The 19,034-nt window shown below is 41.3% G+C and overlaps 2 protein-coding genes and 1 long non-coding RNA gene across 4 annotated transcripts; 2 read left to right on the top strand and 1 right to left on the bottom strand.

Annotated features, from left to right (window-relative positions):
* The first annotated feature begins 122 nt into the window (after positions 1-122).
* On the top strand, positions 123-1,011 carry LOC139775845 (uncharacterized). The gene is made up of 2 exons (XR_011718947.1): positions 123-220; positions 724-1,011. It is a non-coding gene; the product is annotated as an uncharacterized lncRNA (long non-coding RNA).
* Positions 1,012-1,727: 716 nt separating this feature from the next.
* On the bottom strand, positions 1,728-7,960 carry LOC139775843 (3'-5' RNA helicase YTHDC2). Of its 2 annotated transcripts, none has more exons than XM_071712157.1 (8): positions 7,585-7,960; positions 6,963-7,203; positions 6,691-6,884; positions 4,447-6,532; positions 3,975-4,361; positions 3,638-3,888; positions 3,216-3,553; positions 1,728-3,127 (listed from the first exon to the last, which is right to left on the bottom strand). In XM_071712157.1, the coding sequence occupies exons 2-8, from the start codon at positions 7,157-7,159 to the stop codon at positions 3,116-3,118; spliced, it is 3,465 nt and encodes a 1,154-aa protein (XP_071568258.1). In that variant the 5' UTR covers positions 7,160-7,203; positions 7,585-7,960; the 3' UTR covers positions 1,728-3,115. The 2 variants fall into 2 exon arrangements, with proteins under 2 accessions (XP_071568258.1, XP_071568257.1); XM_071712156.1 differs by having other exon boundaries at positions 6,963-7,183; positions 7,585-7,959.
* A 298-nt stretch (positions 7,961-8,258) lies between these two features.
* Positions 8,259-14,398, top strand: LOC139775844 (protein O-mannosyl-transferase Tmtc3). Its single transcript, XM_071712158.1, has 12 exons — positions 8,259-9,241; positions 10,417-10,553; positions 10,665-10,746; positions 10,833-11,048; positions 11,138-11,310; positions 11,392-11,647; positions 11,832-11,980; positions 12,067-12,379; positions 12,452-12,742; positions 12,851-13,033; positions 13,128-13,412; positions 13,557-14,398. The coding sequence occupies exons 1-12, from the start codon at positions 9,050-9,052 to the stop codon at positions 14,229-14,231; spliced, it is 2,952 nt and encodes a 983-aa protein (XP_071568259.1). The 5' UTR covers positions 8,259-9,049; the 3' UTR covers positions 14,232-14,398.
* The last annotated feature ends 4,636 nt before the right edge of the window (positions 14,399-19,034 follow it).

The following is a 19,034-nucleotide window of genomic DNA, read 5'->3' as shown; positions in this document are numbered from 1 at the left end:
GTGAGTGATCATTACAAGCAGCCGAGCCGTGTTTCATTTTCGACGAGCGGTTTCATTTTCTGATATTTATTTGTGTATTACCAATTTCGTTTCGCTTAGTGCTGTCAAATCTCTAGTATACACTACAGTGGTGTTAGTGAAGCTTGCGTAAATCCACTATTACATATTGTGAATGTGAATCGCATAACTTGTACAGTATAATCTATAATTATTTATAACAGTGAGTAATTTGGTAAATCTATGCAATCAGTCAGAAAGCAACAAAATATTCCATTACATACTGATGATGAAACAGTACAAAAGGGAATAAATAAGCCTAGTTTTAAATCTAGAACAATATTTAGCGAACACCTGGTAGCAGTGTGCATAACTACAAAACTAAAGTATTATTCAATAAACCTATTTATATTGGTCAAGCAGTACTGGACTTATCCAAGCAATTAATGTATGATTTTCATTATAATGCAATTAAAAAAGAATTTAAAGACGATGTAAAACTATATAGATACAGACAGACTAATCTATTCTATAAAAAATAATGGATTAGACCCGAGCAAGGCGGCCTCTGGTCTAAGTTCTTTGAACGCAACAGACTTTTATGAATTTATGAGAAAAAAACCAAAAATGACTGAAGAAAGCACAGATACCAAAGTTGAATTTTTTCCTCTGTTGTGCTTTTTCTTCTTTAGCAACTGATCAGTAATTACTTTCTTGTGTTTGTAGCACCTATTTGATCCAGAAACACAAAACTTTGCAGAAATATCCAAGAAGCCTACATTTGTGAACCATTCACTACTCAACGAAGTCTTCTTTAAAACAAAGATGAGAGTTTGTCGTATAGTGCAGATACGACAACTGCGTCACATTCATCAATAATAAGATCTGAATACCGGGCTTAGAATCTTCGATTTTTGGGGCCATCATGGATTGGGAGATCCAGAAATACACATAAACATTAAATAGCGTTAGAAAAGAATGTATGCTTCCCCGAAATAAATATCTTTGACTGTATGAAGATTTGCCTGATTTCTAAACCATGAACAATTGTGAGATACATTTTTAAGCTAAAAAATTCTTTAATTGTGAGTTACGAAAAGTATCAAAGTTCTCATAATATTTAAAATCTATTAAAATAATAAAGTAGAAAAGAATATTTATTAAAAATATTCCATCCTTATATTTTTTGTTTATTATTACGTATTAGTAGTACCAGCCGTACCACCAGGCATGAATGACAGTGCGATCTGGCGCACCACGTGCGTCACCACGCGCGTGTGCGCGACGCTGCCTTCAACACGGTTTTTTTTCTCTTTATATATGCAGCGCACGTTTTTTTACACCTTCTATTATTGCAATTCAAAAGACTAAAGCAAATGATGATTTCAACGCAACCGTGATTCAAGTATCGGAAAAAAGCCAGTAAATATATCGGCGAATGCTCCATTTTATTTACGGGATTTAATGTTGGTGACGTTCGGAGACTGTCGAAACTTCAAAACAACTTGATACGCAGCTTTTTTTCCGAATAATCGCGATGGAAATGTACATTATAGTGGCATAATAGACGGAATTCGTTTTATTTTATGACGCAATGATTCTACGTGTCGCATATATACAGGATGATTCTTAATTGCGTGTCGATACTCCAGGAAGTGAATCTAGAAGGCAAAATAAGAGAGATTACGAGATAACAAATTATTTAAGTTTTCTAAATTAAATTACTTACGTACATGTAATATTCTTTTTTATTTCAGATACATTCTCTGAAATTTTAACATATAATTGATAATCACCCTGTACATTTTGTGGCATAGAGCAGGAATCAAAGTCCGACCGTCGAATCAATCGTAACGAAGATCCGCAGATGAAATGAGAAGTACATCGATACATCCCTTTATTTTTTCCGCTAGCTTTTATTATATATATATATGTATATATAAGTTTCGTTATCACATTGACCAGTATTACAATTCACTTAAAGCTCGCCTTGTGGTGCTCCGTCTACAACTTTATTATTTGTATTTATTTAGTCATGTAATCACTAGAAACTAACGCTATTAAAATCACGAAATTAAAATGAAATAAAAGATTAGATATTTTGTAAATTATGCGCGTCTTTATCGATATATATGTATATATTAAAAGGTCATATTTTAATCAATGTTGATTGAATATATAAAGGAAGCATTCAGTAGTCGCCAATAATAAGTGTACACAAATTTGCTTGCACATACCATGCATACATGTACAAAAGAGATGTTGCTAATAATTAGCCTTTAAACAATAATCAAAACTTCTGTAGTAGAATACTGCAAGAAAATGCTATGCTAAGTAGCGCATAGTAATGACGAATTATTCCGCGCTCTCTCCCTCGCTCTCTACATAGCTGGCTACTTAATTCATACTAGCTATTGAGAGAGTATTTAATACCACATACATTAAACATAGTACATTAAACATAGTACAAAAAGTAGTTAAGTTAGAGTTTAGTGCCTATGCAATATATCACATATTTTTATAAGATACACAGGGGTTTAAGGCCTATTTACATACTTCCGGATTAGAGGGGTCAGATTAAAGCCCATTTTCGACTGCTTCGGCACGTGTAATCATTGAACATTGAACAATAATTTTACATTCGATAAATTTACTGATGGAACAGACCTATCACGGAAAGATATATATATCGACCTTGATGACGACTGATATCGTATCTTTTATCGGTACTCTTCAGTACTTTAATACTGAGGGATAAAAAGAATATCCTATCTTAGAAGTAAAAGTTAAGATATCATAGTAAAACGTAAACAAACATTGCTACTTTAACGAAGGCTCTGCAAAAAGGATCACAAGTATAATAGTATCATTCAAAAACTTATTATAACAGTCTTTGTCAATACTGCAAATTAGAATGTATAATATTTATATGAAACATACATTCAATAAATATCCATTAAATACCACACCATATATCTTTTATAAATATTCATTATCAACAAAAGTCTTCTAGCTACACAGCATTATGGATACAGTGATCGGTCATTGAAATTAACGACCAAATAACGCAGACCGCAGATTGTACACAACAATAGACTACACATTTCCTCTTCTTGCTTTAGAAATATCTCTAAAAATTCATAGATCACGTTAATATACTCGTTAAGGCAAATTACATTATGCATATAAATAGCATTAAACAGGTACTATGGACTTACTTCCGGGTAATCGTCTCTTCTAACATTTGCGGGATAATAATCGACGATTAATGGACGTGGACGTTGGCCGATACCAGCGGGCTGCTGGAGACCACACGCCTGCTCCTCATTCGTGATCACAGTCACCAAAGCGTTAATGACTTTCTCGTCTAAGGCTGTCATTGCCTTGTTCGGTGCCTTCATGCGCCTGAGGAACAAAGCGTTCCACTTCTGCCGCAAATGTAAGAACAGTTGAGCCGTTTCGGGATCAAGCTTAAACACCACCCAATCGTCAAGTTTAAAAATGGTTCCTTCGTGAGATTCGTCAACCTCTGAATCCGATTCGCTTTCCGGTACAGCTGCAAACACAATAGCAATATTTTTGTGCACATGATTACGTTGTGAAAAGAAAATATGCCGTGTGCATATGTGAAATATCTTACCTTCAGCTTCGTAGATTACATCCATCGGTAATCTGGCTGGTCCGCTAAATAACGCTATGGTTAATGGATTAACGAGTGTAACGACTTTCACATGACAGAAACGTCCTGTACGGCTCATCTCCTCATAAAGTAACCAATCGCACGGCAAGGATTGTACATTGGTTGCATGCGTTTGCGCAGATGTCATCCTCGAAGACTTCGGATAATCTCTTAAAGTCGACGAGGGATGGAAGAATACCTTGACCTCTTTCCTGTAACCGAGTATCAGCAGCAATGTTATACAGTAGCTACAAATCATCTAAACTTCTATCTAATAATATCTAATAATTGTACGTACTGTGTTCGTAGCTGCATATGCTCTCGATCAACTCGAATCAAGTTGGGATACAAGCCCGCGGTCAGGGCTGCTTTCACGACCGCCCAATTTTCCGAATTCGAATTTAAGTCCCGAATATCTCCGGGACTTCTGGCTCTGACGAAGCCGGACGCGCGCAATTGGCCGAGAAGCTGCGTACGCATTCCAACTACCATCTCCATCACGGGAGCGGAGATGAAATTTTTCTCGCAAAAGGCACGTTCCTTGCCAGTTGCTCTAGCGTTCTGCCAGCCTTGAAACGCCCTCAGGACGACCATATGATCCGAAAACGTTCCGGTGGCAAATTTTTTTCGCGCCGCGTTCAAGGCTCTCTTTTGCGACGGTTGCGACGGTAATATAAAGGGATCCCTGTAATAATATGTTTCGTGCACAATTAAGAACAGTTGTAAATAATAATTTATAACTACTATACATTTATGCAATATATACCCACTTGTATGCTAAACTACAGACGATGGTTAAAATGGGATCCAGACATTTTAGGACGACGGCGTATAACAACATCTTCCCGAGTCTTGGTTCAATTGGCAAATCCAGCAAATGACTTCCTAATTCGGTTAAATCCTCCCACGGGTCTAATGCATCGATTGTCTTTAATAATTGTACTGCGTTCCTGGTCACTACGTTAGACGGTGGCTCCAGAGATTTGTCCAGAAACTCAGCTATAGGTGTGTTTCCCGAAGTTAAATGTTTCGTATATAAGCAGAGTTCCTGTAGCGGTAATCGCAGAATTTCGGGTGTCTGGTAAGGCTGCATGTTATCGTATCGGATCGAGGAGAACAGACGGTAACAGATTCCTCTCCTACATCTACCCGCTCTACCTTTCCGTTGCTTCGCACAAGCTTGAGATATCCAATTGGAAGTCAATGTGCACACACTTGATATAGCATCGAAAGACTTCTCTTTAACTTTTCCCGAATCAATAACGTACACGACATCGTCAATCGTAATGCTAGTCTCTGCTATATTCGTGGAAAGGATAATCTTTCGCGTGCCCTGAGGGCTAGGTTTGAACACCTTCTTCTGATCGCAAGTCTGCATGTTGGAGTGAAGAACGTACAAATTGTAGCGTAAACCCTGATTCATTTTCTTATCCTCCCCATTTATCTTCTCTTTCATCATAACTATGTCGTCGTACCCTGGTAGAAATATTAAAATAGAGCCGGGAGGCATTTTTATATGAATGTAAAAGACCAACTCTAACAATAGATCGTAATCGATATTGTCGTCGTTAAACGTATGATGGTATATATCGAGCAGTAGTTTATCCTCTTCGGAGAGCGAGGTCTCCCCGATGTGCGCCAGTGCGTTACTCGGTACCCCGCAATCGTAAGTTTTCATGTAAGCTTCGATTAGTTCGGCACTTTCGGTATGATTCCTGCTCTTTGCCCAGTCTAACGCTGTCCAATCGTTAGCGGATCTCAAGTTCAGATTCGCGCCTAGATTTAGAAGTTGCTCGGTCATGTTTATACAACCTCTAGCCGCGGCGGCCATCAACGGTGTGATAAAAGTCTCCGAATGCTGGTAATCTACAGAAACGTTTTCAGACAGTATAAAATGTAAAAGTTGCGCAAAATTATCCTCTCTACCATTTACCCATGCGTCGAAAACACTTTTGTCCATTTCTTCTATTAGCCAGGGTTCTAGCTTAACCTTCTCCGGTATAGGATCGCTTTGCTGAGCTAAAATGGGAGCGGGCAGTAAACTCTTCTCGCTCTTGGTACTTCTATTCGAATGCTGGGGCTTGTATTGCTTCCAAGACTCCAGGGTCTTCTGCTTGTCTTTCCATTTTAAAAATTCCTTCTTTTTTACGAGCATTTCCTTCGTCATGTAACCGGTCATTTTCAAAACATCCTCTAAGAAGAATACATCCACGTCGTATGATCGACCGGGAACGTTGATGACAACGCACTTATTGAAATACTTGGTAAAGATAGTAGTGTCCATCGTGGCGCTCATAAGTATCAGTTTCAAGGAACGATATTTAACCAACGCATCCTTTAAAGCTATTAGAAGGAAGTCACAGAATCTGTCCCGTTCGTGAACTTCATCGACGATGATATGCGTGAGCGTAGTCAAGGCGGAGTCGCCGCCCATTAAAGTCCTAAGCAATACTCCATTGGTACAGTACGTTAGGAGAGTTTTAGGAGCTACTCTGCTTTCCAGTCTTATTTGATACCCGAAAGTTTGGCCGATTTTCTCGTCCCTCTCGAACGCTACCCTCTCGGCCACAGATACCGCTGATAAGCGTCTAGGTTGCGTGCAAATAATTCTACAAGCTTGATGCTTCTGCTGACACTGTTCCAAGATGTACTGCGGCACCTGCGTGGTTTTGCCGCATCCCGTCTCACCCGCGATTATGACCACTTGATGATTGCTCAGCGCATTGAGAATTTCCTCCCTCGCGTTAAAAATTGGCAGAGACTTGCGAAAGTGCAGCAAATCGAAATTGGTTTTTAACTGAGGTACTTGCGGTATGCTGTTGTTCAGTCTGCCCATCGCCTTAGTGTTCGTATTTACTGCAACAGTAAAAGTGTCCCTTCTCAAAAGCCAGTTTGGTCAGATATTCAGTGCTTAATAATAGTGATTAATAATTGTGCGATGCATTTTATAAGTTAGATACGAATAATCAGATATGAAAAATTGATTGATATACCCATGATTTCAATTTGCGTACCATCATTATTAAGAGGACGCTCTCTCTCGATCGGAGGAAGCAGGTCTTGACATTCCTTGTGATTCAATGGGAAAGTTTGCATCAAATTGTATATACTCTGCTTCGAAGATTTCTGCAGCTTTATCACAGTGTCAGCTTGAACAATCGTCGAACCTTCTCTCTTATACACCGTCAGAAACCGATTTGTACCTTTCCTGTAAAAATAGAAGATTAGGGTGAGTCCACTGTGGAGAGAATAGATTGGAGAAACGTAAGGTGTTGCTGAATCGTACCCTCGGCTCTTCGACTTCAGGCCAAGCTCTCTAGCCAGCTCGTGGATGTACGCTCGCTCCTCCGCCGTGTACGACGACGGGAACTCTAGCTCCTTCTGATCCGGAGTGTCCAGCAATTTCCTTACGGTCAGGTTCACTGCGATACGGGTATCCTCCCCTATGGGACGGTGCCTCTGTTGCTGTTTTCTTCGCGGCATAGCGGACGCTCACAATCAGATCGTCTGTCACCAACAAGTCAACGCTTACAACAATTCGACGGATCAACGGTTGTCAATTCACACATATGTGATATCTTCATTGTTTACGCATATGCTCGTAAGAATCTTAAAACGTCTACAAGGTTAAACAGCATTTAGGTGAAGATGCGCGGGCCGACTGCAGAATATGCCAACAAAAAAAAACAAAGAAAAGAATATAATACCGGGGTACATTCTCGGCCGTTACAATTTAAACAGAAAATACGAGTCTCTCGAGGGGGAACCCCCGCGCTCCGAGACTCGAGAAAATCGGACGATCACCGGGGCGCATCGCCAGCCGCATCTCTCCCCCCTCTCTGCCGCACCAAAAAAAAAAAATAAACAAAGAAGAGCAGGAACGAACTCGCGGCCGTTTGCGTGCTTACCAATTTGGAGCAACGGACGTCGAAGGTCATGAATCCTTGCTCCGGCTGCGACGGCACCCTCGTCCTCGTTTCGGCGAGGCGCTGCGCGGAATCACGGCTCACTCGCTACCACTCGCTACCCGCTACTCTACGTTTGCCTCGCACAGGAGCGCATTTATCGCGCGGAGATCGGGGAGGGAGAATACGTTCGGAGGTAACGCGACTAACGCGAACGTCGAGATTGTCAGGAACGCGTCGCGCCACCGCGCACGAGAACTCGAGAAGTGACGAGTGAGCGGAGTGACTGGAGTGAGTCGAGTGACCGCCGATGGCGCCGATCGGCGAGTCGGCGACGGGCAACGGCGGTGCGGCGGACACGGGACAACGGCGGACAAACGACGAAGCGATATTTAAGAATTAAGATGGAGTTCAGCACCACCTGCACGTCGCGACGGCACCCGCTCGTCCCGGACGCTCCGCGGGTAAGAGCTCGACCTTGCCCGGAGTCCACGTTGAATTTAAAGACCAAAGTTACCCAGAACGCGCAGCGAGGCTCCTGGCTCCACGTGTGTCAACTGTCAACGCGCGAGAGAGAGTAACACGAAGAATCGCAGCCGAGGACGAGATACTTGCTCTGTCGCCTCCACCGATTTTTATAATTTCTCTCTTTCGCGTCGACCGCCAGCGGCCAGAGTTTCTCGGTGGCCGCGCGCAGCAGCGGCCGACGCCGACGCCGACGCCGGCGTCGCTGCCGTCGCGACGCCGACGGTGCGCAGCGCGAGTACGCCGTTTGACAGCTCGATCGCGGTGCGCGATACGTGCGTGCAATCCGTGCATACGTATTGCTCTCCCCCGCGGTGATCGCGTCACCCTTCGCGTGTCACCCTCGCGGCTCGCGCTTCGCCTGTCACATCCGCGCCGGGTTGGAGCGGACCGGAAGAGGACCGGGAGATCGAGAGACGCGAGTGCTGCGGCCGCGACGAGAGGAACCCCCACGGGAGAGAGAGGCTCTCTCTCTCTCTCTCTCGACGTCCCTCCCGCGCCCGTCCCCCGCCGCCCCGGGTCGTTGCCCCGCACTGGTGACGGCTATGTCGGCGATGCCGCGACGCGGTTCTTGGGCTCGCCGGCACTCGCGCTGGTGCCTGGTCGCGGAGCGTCGGAATCAGTTGTGATGTGCCTAAAAGCGGACGCGGCTACGCGGACGACGTGCGTGGAAATGACATTCGTGCGTCCCTCGTGGAGTTCCTACGGTTGAGAGCATCGGCGAGAGAGAAAGGGAGAGAGAGAAAGAGAGAGAGGTAGAGAGATAGAAGGAGGGAGAAGACGGTAGACAGCGGAAAGAGGAGAGAGAGAGGAGAGAGAGCGAAAGGGAGAAGGTTCTTCCTTCCGTTGCCCGACTCCCGGCGGGGTCCGCGGCACGGTCCGGATCGCGCGAGAAAGAAACGAAAGGAAAGGCGGACACCGGCCGATCGATGTTTTATTTGTGATGGGAGTGCCTGCGCGGGGAGCACTCGCGGCGATCGTGGCGGTAACCGCGCTCGCCGTGTACCTCAACAGCCTCGGCTGCGGCTTCGTCTTCGACGACATCTCGGCGATCAAGGACAACCGCGACCTCAGGCCCCACACGCCCCTCAAGAATGTTTTCTACAACGACTTCTGGGGCACCCCGATGCACAAGGTGCGAGAGAGCGAGAATGAAAGAGAAAGAGCGAGCGAGAGAGAGAGAGAGAGAGAGAGAGAGAGAGAGAGAGAGAGAGAGAGAGAGAGAGAGAGAGAGAGAGAGAGAGAGCGAGTGAGAGAGGAAGGGTGGAGAGAGAGAGAGAGAGAGAGGGAGAAAAAAAAGAGGAGGCATCGTCCGACCCCCGTTGCTGGAGGACGCGCGGCCGAGATCCCCCCGCCTCCCTCTTCCCCCTCCTCTATAGATGGCCCCCTGCGTATTGATCCGCGAGCGTCCTGTCCATTTCATCCCGATCCGATCCCCCGTCCTGTCTTCTTCCGTTTCCCTCGTCTTCCGTTTCCCCCTCGCGCGCCCGCGGGACCGTCCGACCGCGGAGCGGGGATCGAAATCGATGCTCGGTCTCGGAAATTTCGGGAGATTTTTCCTCCCCGCGCCCCGACACGCGCGAGAGAACGATGATCCTTCCCGTGTTTGCTCTTGACGATTCGCAAATATTAGATTTTTACTTATCTCCACTCCTCGACAATTGACATCGCCGACAATTCTATCGATTTCAAGAGCACCGATCCGGTGCTCTTGAAATCGTCGTATAGTTTCAAGGAAGATTCAGATTCCACGTAAATTCCTCGAGAGACGAATAGATGATTATCCATCATTCTTATACAATAATGCCTTAATGACATCCAAATACATATTTTTCTTTATCTACAATATCGATAATAATATATTCAAAATTACTAGCGGATCCTGACGTCGATAATGGGAGGGGTTTCGGCAAAATTATTCGATTAGACATTTTTCTTAGTATCACGCTTAGCTTTTACTTCAGGATCAATGAGAACTTGGTGAAACTTTTGATCCTGCTTTAACGTTTAATGCATTTTTTTCTTAGATTCTTTTAAAACTGATTTCTTTTATATTTGGAAGGAAGGTTTTACCCCTTCCCCTCCCAGGATCCGCCAGTGTTCAAAATTATACTAATTAGTAGAACAGAATAGACTTTTTCTGAATATCGATTTTATAATTACAAAAAATGCTATTACGATCGGTGGCAATGCTATCTTAAAATTACATTGAATAATTTGAATGTTCCTTTTTATGTGTCTTTTTATTTTTATCTTTTGCCAATAATTAACTCTAAATAGATCAATTGCTTCTCCTTTTCTTTTAAATAGGAACAATCGCACAAGTCTTATAGACCTCTTTGCGTTCTCACATTCCGGTGGAATTACCTGATTCACCAACTAGATCCTATGGGATACCACCTGCTAAATGTTATTCTACATGTTGGAGTATGCCTATTATATTTCAGGTTGGTTTACATCAATTTTTGTATTTCACTTTGCAACATTATTGAAAGTTACTTCTATAAGGCTCGCGTTAAAGGGCAAAGAAAAAAAATAGCGTAAAAAATTGCTTACAGGACCTGTTTGATGTTTCTGCCAGACGCAGCAAGTTTCGTGTCATCTTTATTTTTTGCTGTGCATCCTATACACACAGAAGCAGTATGTAACAAGAAAAAGAAAAACATTTGAATTATTTACCGCAAATAATTGTCATTGGTAAATGCAATTGTAATTATATCCCCCAGGTCACAGGCGTAGTTGGTAGGGCAGAAACTTTGTCCTCCTTATTTTACCTGGCAGCTTTAATCACATATACTAAATGTTGCAAGAACAAAAGATCTACAGGGTGGAAATCCTTGATATTATCTATGTTTTTTGTATTTACTGCGATGTTGTGCAAGGAGCAGGGGATTACGGCAACTGCAGTTTGTGTACTGTATGAAATTTTTGTTGTACAGAAGGTAAAATTCATTCGATGTACATTCATTATGGAGCGTGTCCGGCGTGTTCTCCACGACAAGATTATGCTGATCCTTGTAACTTTATTCAGGTTAGAGCAAGGGATATTTTCTTAGCACTGAAGTCAGCTTTTGGTGGTAATAAAATTTCACCTGCATGGTCAGGCGAGGGTACAAAACGTTTGACCGCCCTCACACTCGTTACATTTAGCCTGCTTATCCTACGGTTACATATAATGGGCTCAAAGTTACCTGTATTTACCAGGTACGGTTATATATATATGTACGATTTACACATAATTTTGTCCACATAGCGTAACTAATGATCAATGTATACGCCTTCTAGATTCGACAATCCCGCATCGGTTGCAACAACACCAACAAGACAGCTTACGTATAATTATCTCGCTGCAGTGAATCTAAGACTGCTATTTCTTCCAAGTGATTTGTGCTGTGATTGGACAATGGGGACGATACCATTAGTAGAAAGCTTTACCGATGTCCGTAATCTCGCGATCCTAGCTACACACGGAACCGTACTAGGATTGCTTGTGACAGCTGTTGTAACACGTAGCAGACAAACGTCAGTTATTCTTATCATGGTCAGTAGAGACGAGCGATGGACAATTAGATTACAGTGTAGTCGATTAGAATATAAGTAATTGAATAATCATATATGTCTGTGTGAATAAAATGTGCATGTGTTCTACTTAGAGAATTTTGTATATACAGATCCTATAATTAACAGTACTAATATCTAATACGTTCTCAAAATAATGCCTGCAGAGTTTGGCTATGATGATACTTCCCTTTTTACCCGCGTCGAACCTTTTCTTCCCGGTTGGATTTGTAATTGCTGAAAGAGTGTTGTACGCTCCTTCCATGGGGTTTTGCATGCTTATTGGATATGGATGGAGTATTTTGGCAGACAAGAAGTAAGTCGACTCGTCCGTGGACGTAACTTTGTACGGATTGTGTGAATTGTAGAAAATATTTCTCTTGCATAAATACCATCTTTCAGATGCAAGAAGCTGGTACTATTTTTACTCGTAACCCTTCTGGCAGCACACACGACGAAAACATTCATCAGAAATTACGACTGGTTAGATGAATACTCAATATTCATGTCTGGCTTAAAAGTGAACGATAAAAACGCCAAACTGTTTAATAACGTGGGTCATGCATTGGAGAGCCAAGGCCGCTTTAAGGAAGCATTGAATTTTTTCAATATGGCTGTACAAGTTCAGGGTGATGATATTGGAGCACACATTAATGTCGGAAGAACTTACAATCATCTGAAAATGTTCAAGGAAGCTGAAGACGCATATTTAAAAGTAAATAATATCAGTGAATATCTATACTAATTTGTCTAACTCTTTCGATAACTTCTACTTTCTTTTTTCTAGGCAAAGTCGTTACTACCAAAAGCGAAACCAGGAGAATCTTACCAAGCACGTATAGCACCGAATCATTTAAATGTGTTTGTTAATTTGGCTAACTTGATAGCTAAGAACGCAACTAGATTAGAAGAGGCTGATTTATTATACAGACAAGCGATCAGTATGCGCGCGGATTATACACAAGCATATATTAATCGTGGCGATGTTTTAATTAAACTTAATCGTACAAAAGAGGCTCAAGAAGTTTATGAGCGAGCACTATTTTACGACAGTAATAATCCTGATATCTATTATAATGTAAGTATCGAGTTATTATCTAATATTGATAGAACACGGTCAATGTTTAATATTAGAAAGATATTAGAAAAATTGATTACAAAAGTTAAATTATTGAAATTTCCACAGCTTGGTGTCGTATTTTTGGAACAAGGGAAAGCATCCCAGGCTTTGGCATACTTGGATAAAGCTTTAGAGTTTGATCCAGAACATGAACAGGCATTATTGAATTCCGCCATACTACTCCAAGAATTGGGACGAGCAGAATTGCGTAAAGTAGCTAGAGAGAGACTGTTGAAACTTTTACGGAAGGTAATCGCGTCTCTTTTTCAAATGTCCTTGAAACTATGATTATGTTAACAATGTTAACATAGACTTATGTGTGTGTGCATTTGTCTGATTGCAGGATTCTAATAACGAGCGCGTACATTTCAATCTGGGAATGTTGGCCATGGACGATCATGACAGCGGTAGCGCGGAGCGTTGGTTCCGCAATGCCGTCGCACTGAAAGAAGATTTTCGCTCGGCATTGTTCAATCTCGCGTTACTCTTAGCCGACGAGCAACGTCCGCTTGAAGCGGCACCGTTTCTGAATCAGCTAGTCAGATTCCATCCGGATCATGTGAAAGGCCTAATCCTTTTGGGAGACATTTATATCAATAACATAAAAGATCTAGACGCTGCGGAAAATGTAAGACGTCACACGAAACTTATCACAATTTTCTTTTAAAATTTGCATTTAGAAATATGCAGTTTATATACTTCGTATAAACAATAACAGAAGATTGTTTGCGTCAATAATTCTAAATATATAATGTCAACGTAATCGTTTCAGTGTTATCGTAGAATACTGCAGCTGGATCCCACCAACATTCAAGGATTACATAATTTATGCGTCGTGATGGTGGAACGAGGTAAATTAGGCTTAGCAGCGCAATGCTTGGAACGTGCTGCCGCTCTGGCGCCACATCAGGACTACGTGCAGAGGCATCTCTCGATCGTGAGAACCCGTATCAGTCGTCTACCGCCGGATCAGCGCGACAATGACATCTTTGACGACTCTTTTTGGAACAGTAACGTGAAGGACAGGCCTTTCAATACCGAGTCGTCGAACGGACAATTTCTAGGAAAGACGGAATCCGTTTTCGCGAATCACGCAACAGTTCACAATCACATAGGAAGTAAGCAGAGCAATACCGATTCCCTGAATAATCACATTATACATTTGAAAGGTCCATCAAAGCCGGCCCGTGCAATGAGCGGCGTCGGTACGGAAACGAAGGACGGACAGCGTCCCAAGCAAACGACGGTCCCCGAACTGACTAATATCGTGGAACCTACTACGGACAGGGTTTTCGATAGGATTATAAGCGCTGACGTAACGAAACTAGATATCACGCAGAAACACGGCTCGAAACACGCGAATTCCGATCAGTTCAATCAGAGTGCCGCCGCGACTGTTAGCGGCAAGCAAGGAATTCAGCAGACAAAGGACAGTGCGTTGTCATAGTATTAATGTAAAATCCGCCGAATACTGTAAAGTTATGCATATAACGAAAGGTTATGGTGGTACAGTCATATAGAGCTAATGTGTGAATATAAAATAAATACAGAGTATTGTTTTATATGCTGTATAAAAAAAAAATAGGACGTTTTATAAAATATATTTAAAAGAAATGTGCATTTTTCATTTCCCTCATGTGTATTCTTCTCCTACATCAGTCTTGTCATGCTCCTATATCTTCGAGCTTTCACATTCTATGATTAATTGAAGATGCACGAGAAACAAAACGTTGCGACAATTCCATATAAATTCTTCTATTATCCTATTAAATATAGAATGATAATTCCAGCAACGTTACATCTTTTAAAATTATATGTTATAATTTATATGCGTTTTATTTTTAATAATTTTATTGTCTTTACTAACGTTCCTAAATAATAATCCTTCTATGAAATCCCAGTTTTCTACGGTATGTCACTACAGAATCGCATTCTATTTACAGCTTTATACACAGAAAAATTCAAGTATATCGAAACGATTGTCGCGGAGATTACAGCGAAAATCAGATATCAATTATGTTTGTTGATTTCTTTGGTAGTACTCGCATATTTTTGCAAGATTATATATCATATTTGTCGCTTTTCTTTTCTTCTCTCTCGATATGCGTATATAAACAAAGTTTATTCGAAAGGTCATCGCCCGATCGTCAATTTAGTCCATGCATTACCTGCAACTTATTATCGATTGCAGCACGAAAGCAAGCCGTTGCGGGTTGCAAAGTGGCAAAGTAATGAATCAAGCTGGCTTTCATGTTCATCGGATGCCAGGCTGTTGAAACATCATACAGTATGCATGTGGAAGTTACAAGACTTTTTATCACGTCCCTCACCCACGGACCAAACGTATTAACGCGCTGGTGTGTGCATGTAATGTAAAAAAGCTACGCCCGATAAATATGGAAATGAAAACACGAAGTTTGCAATGTATAGGGTGCTTGCGAATTACCCAATTTCGCACCTGCATTTCCATCCGCGTGAAAATGCGTTAAGCGGAATTGCAATTATTATTAATTTTCCCCTTTTTATCATTAAGTTTTACGTGAATATGTTGCAATGCGTGTATGAATTTTATCACATCCTTAAGATATATATTTTATGTACATATTAATTTTCAAAAAAGTGTCTAGTTGTGATTTTTTTCTCGATACGTTCATTTTATCGGCGACAAAAATTCTATATTAATATTTTCTGAAAATTCTGAAATTTTTAAAAAATATTAAAGTTCAAGTTTATTATATGTTTTAATTCAGATTATAATTCAGATATAATTTTTTGCTAAGAATCAAGATAATCGCCGAGATAAAGAAAAAAACTACAAAAATATTTCCAGAGAACTTATTCAACTAAAATTAGATCGTAAGCTACTTTTATTAATTTCATCGTTCTAAAGATCTTTATTTGATTACTGTATAATTAATGGAAGAACTAGGCGATCAAACAAATAGCACGTTATTTTGGCCCGATCGAGAGAGACACGGCCGCTTCTAAATATTATTACACTGATGACGACATTAGCGTGGTCTACATCGCACCGAAGATGCAAACAAACCCTCGATATTATCTATATATAATAATCTATATTAGGAACAGCTAAATTAGATTTTGTATTGTCTCTGCGAAATCCAGTCACCGACGAATGAAAACTGGTAACTGGACGTGAAGGTTAACGCGTTAATCGTCCTCCGAGACGACCGAGACGACCGCTCGCCGAATCGACCGACTTTGCGGCGCGACGCGACGCCCTAAGAAAACCGAAGACGCTCGTTGACCCATTATAGCTCGCAGAATCCTGTTCCAATCAAAAACAGTGTCCTTGTCACGCCGGCTCAGCCTGAGCGACTGTAAAGGCGAGTGTTCCACTTAAAATTTCCATTTCGGTCGCCGACGAGCGTTATTTCGGGGACGAAAGGTTTTCGATCTAGCGTCCAGTGACATGAAAAATATCTTGTTTTTTAAATCCACGAGTTACAGATGCTTGGAAGAAGGTATGGCCACTTTCGCGGAAGCCTGAAAGATACTCTAATAAAATTTGAAAGATGTCAACGAGCATTGTATCATTAAGTATGAAGATGAAGTGCCAGAGAATTTCTAGATCAGTTAAATACGTGAACTTTAAGAAATGTAGAACAAGATAAAATTATAATGCACAAAAAGTTTTATATACTGTGCCGCATAAAGAAATAATGAAATGTGCTTTATTCAAAATGTACTTTAAAACAGATAGAGATATTACAAAATAAATCGTGATAGTATAAGTACCTTGCAAAAGCTTAGATCTTTATATAAAAAAAGTTTGTCATCCTAGATGCTTTGTGTCATATTTTTTTCTATATTTTTAAAAATGTCCAAGTCTCAAGGGCCATTTTATTGCTAAAAGATGAGATATATGTATATAGTAGATTTGTCACGATGTTAGATTTATAATATGGTCCAAATTAATAAAATAAAAAAAGAAGTCAGACGTCATCTAACTTGATGTCGCCGCGTGGTTTCTGGCCGTGAAATAAAGAACGGTGAGTCTTTCGGGGGTCTCGGCACCGAAATCGGCTAGCGCGAGGGTGCAAAATAAGGGTATAAGGGGCAGTTCACGGTTGACCGCCCTTCCGTATGCAAGCGGTATTAGCCGCGAGCCGCGCGATTAAGGGAAGCTGACAGGTAAGACGGTGCTTAATGAACACGTCTCCGCTGCTCAGGATTACTACTGGCGAGCTGAGCGAGCTGAGCGAGCTGAGCGAGTTTATAAGGGAGGCGACCACCTTTTCGGCCACCACAAGACGCACACGCATCATCGAGTAACAATCGCCGGCACGCGCGCACGGTGAGTACCACGCCGAGACCTTTCGCCACCTATTGCACCGTACCGAGAAGGGACGAATTTAGCATTGTCGTAAGGGACACGCGCACGCACGCACACATCGACCTTTAATAAATTGTAAAATTAAACGTAAAAAACAAATCCGCGCAAAGATTGATGATTATAAGACCGCAGCCTGAGTTTCGCACAGTTTGCTTTGGGACAAACCTCTCTAGTCTTGAATATATTTTCAGAACTATTCTTGAATTTAATTTAATAGGGTTTCAATTGAACAAGGTTTAAAATATCTCCTCTAAATACGACAGCGCTTTCTGCAATGGTAAAATTTAATGACGTGCGATCGATCGTGTGATTTATTGTTAGATCACTGTCATATCGTGTATCACTGGCATATATGAATCTAAAGCTCGTGGGATTTGTGCACCGCAGCCTGTCATTCTCTCCTCATTCGAACCTTCGAATCTATCGAACCTATCAATTACAGACTACAACGATTTAATTTAATCACTCAAATGCGACGTGTTAATTATAGAGCCTCGGCGCCGTGTGAGAATAATCAGAGATTTCAATGCGGATAATGTGATCCTTGATAAAGATACATTTATTGTCGTTGTTCGCGCGTTTACGGCTTATTTTTATTTCGTAACACGTTTAATGGTTTACACTTCGATATGTTGTAGTCTCTCACATTGATAAACTCTCGTCGTCCGTGGTGAATATTGCAGTACTTCACCAACTTTTTCCAATATTTATGATACAAGCTGCTCGCTCAGGCGGTAAATTTTGTGTATCGTGCCATACGAGTTCTTGCAAACGAATATCAGAAGCAGAGAGACGTACGAGGCTAATGTCACAGGTAAAAGCCACCTTCTTAGCCTTTATCGATCACGATCGTTGACCGCGTCTTATAAGGTTCCTCGGTATTTTTTTCTCCATTCCTCATAATCGCGATTAATCAAGCGTGTGAAATAAGGTATTTTTCGTAAAGCTCCCCTAATGTCACGTATTCCAAGAAAATTTCTAAGCAACTCGAGCTATATATATTTTTTACCACGGATGCGAAGAATAACAACGAAATAAAAACGGCAAACAAAAATTCCAAACAAAGGCTGGCCCATTTACCTCGGAACGGTATGTCAAACGGGCTTACTTTATGAATTTTCAGATGTCTTATCATGAACAAAAGACGTATTATTATTCCACGTAATCGCAAAAAGTTCTATTAAAATCAGTAAATTCTAATAATAGCGAGATTGGATTAAAATAGATATGCGTTTTTAATAATCATTCATCGCGCAGGTCATTAGGGGTACGATTTTAATCTAATACTTCGTAAAGGACGTAAAGATATACGGTGAATGAAACAGCTTGAAGTTATGTTAGATAAGTGAGGGTGAAAAAGTGAAAGAGGTGGGTCCCACTGCGCCGTGGAAAAAAGCTCTTGACTGTCGTGGATAAACCGGGGTAGCGAACGAGTAACGTCACGCGAGCCGCGCGCTATACCTGAAGATTCTTCGTATTACCGCAATGCCTTACGATTAACTTATCGCTAGATCACGTCCCTACACATCCGAGTTAGTTTCTTGGAAAATAAGCTCGCGAAATGTTTTTTAACTTCTCGATCTAATGAACGCGACTTTTCCTCAATTCCTTTCCTTCGCCAGCATGTCGCACCACATATACTAACCGGCACGAGTGATTTAAAATGTTCTGGATCTTATCCATAATATTTCTTTGTAATAATTACATTAATTGCATTTTGTTCGGAAATATGATATGAGAATATGCAATCGGATGATGCTAATAATAAAAAAAAAAGGTTGAAATATTATCCTCGCCTCTCATTGATATTATTTTATTATTATTCTCAGATAATATTACATATTTATATTTTGGGAAAACTAAATGCAAGAGAGAAACGCAAAAATCGTAACA

This window comes from Temnothorax nylanderi, unplaced genomic scaffold (genome assembly GCF_030848795.1).
Source record: "Temnothorax nylanderi isolate EJ_2023f unplaced genomic scaffold, tnyl_v1.0 TNYL_tig0106_pilon, whole genome shotgun sequence".
NCBI lineage: Eukaryota > Metazoa > Arthropoda > Insecta > Hymenoptera > Formicidae > Temnothorax > Temnothorax nylanderi.
The sequence above is the reverse complement of the archived record's forward strand: the minus strand, read 5'-3'. Positions and strand labels throughout refer to the sequence as shown.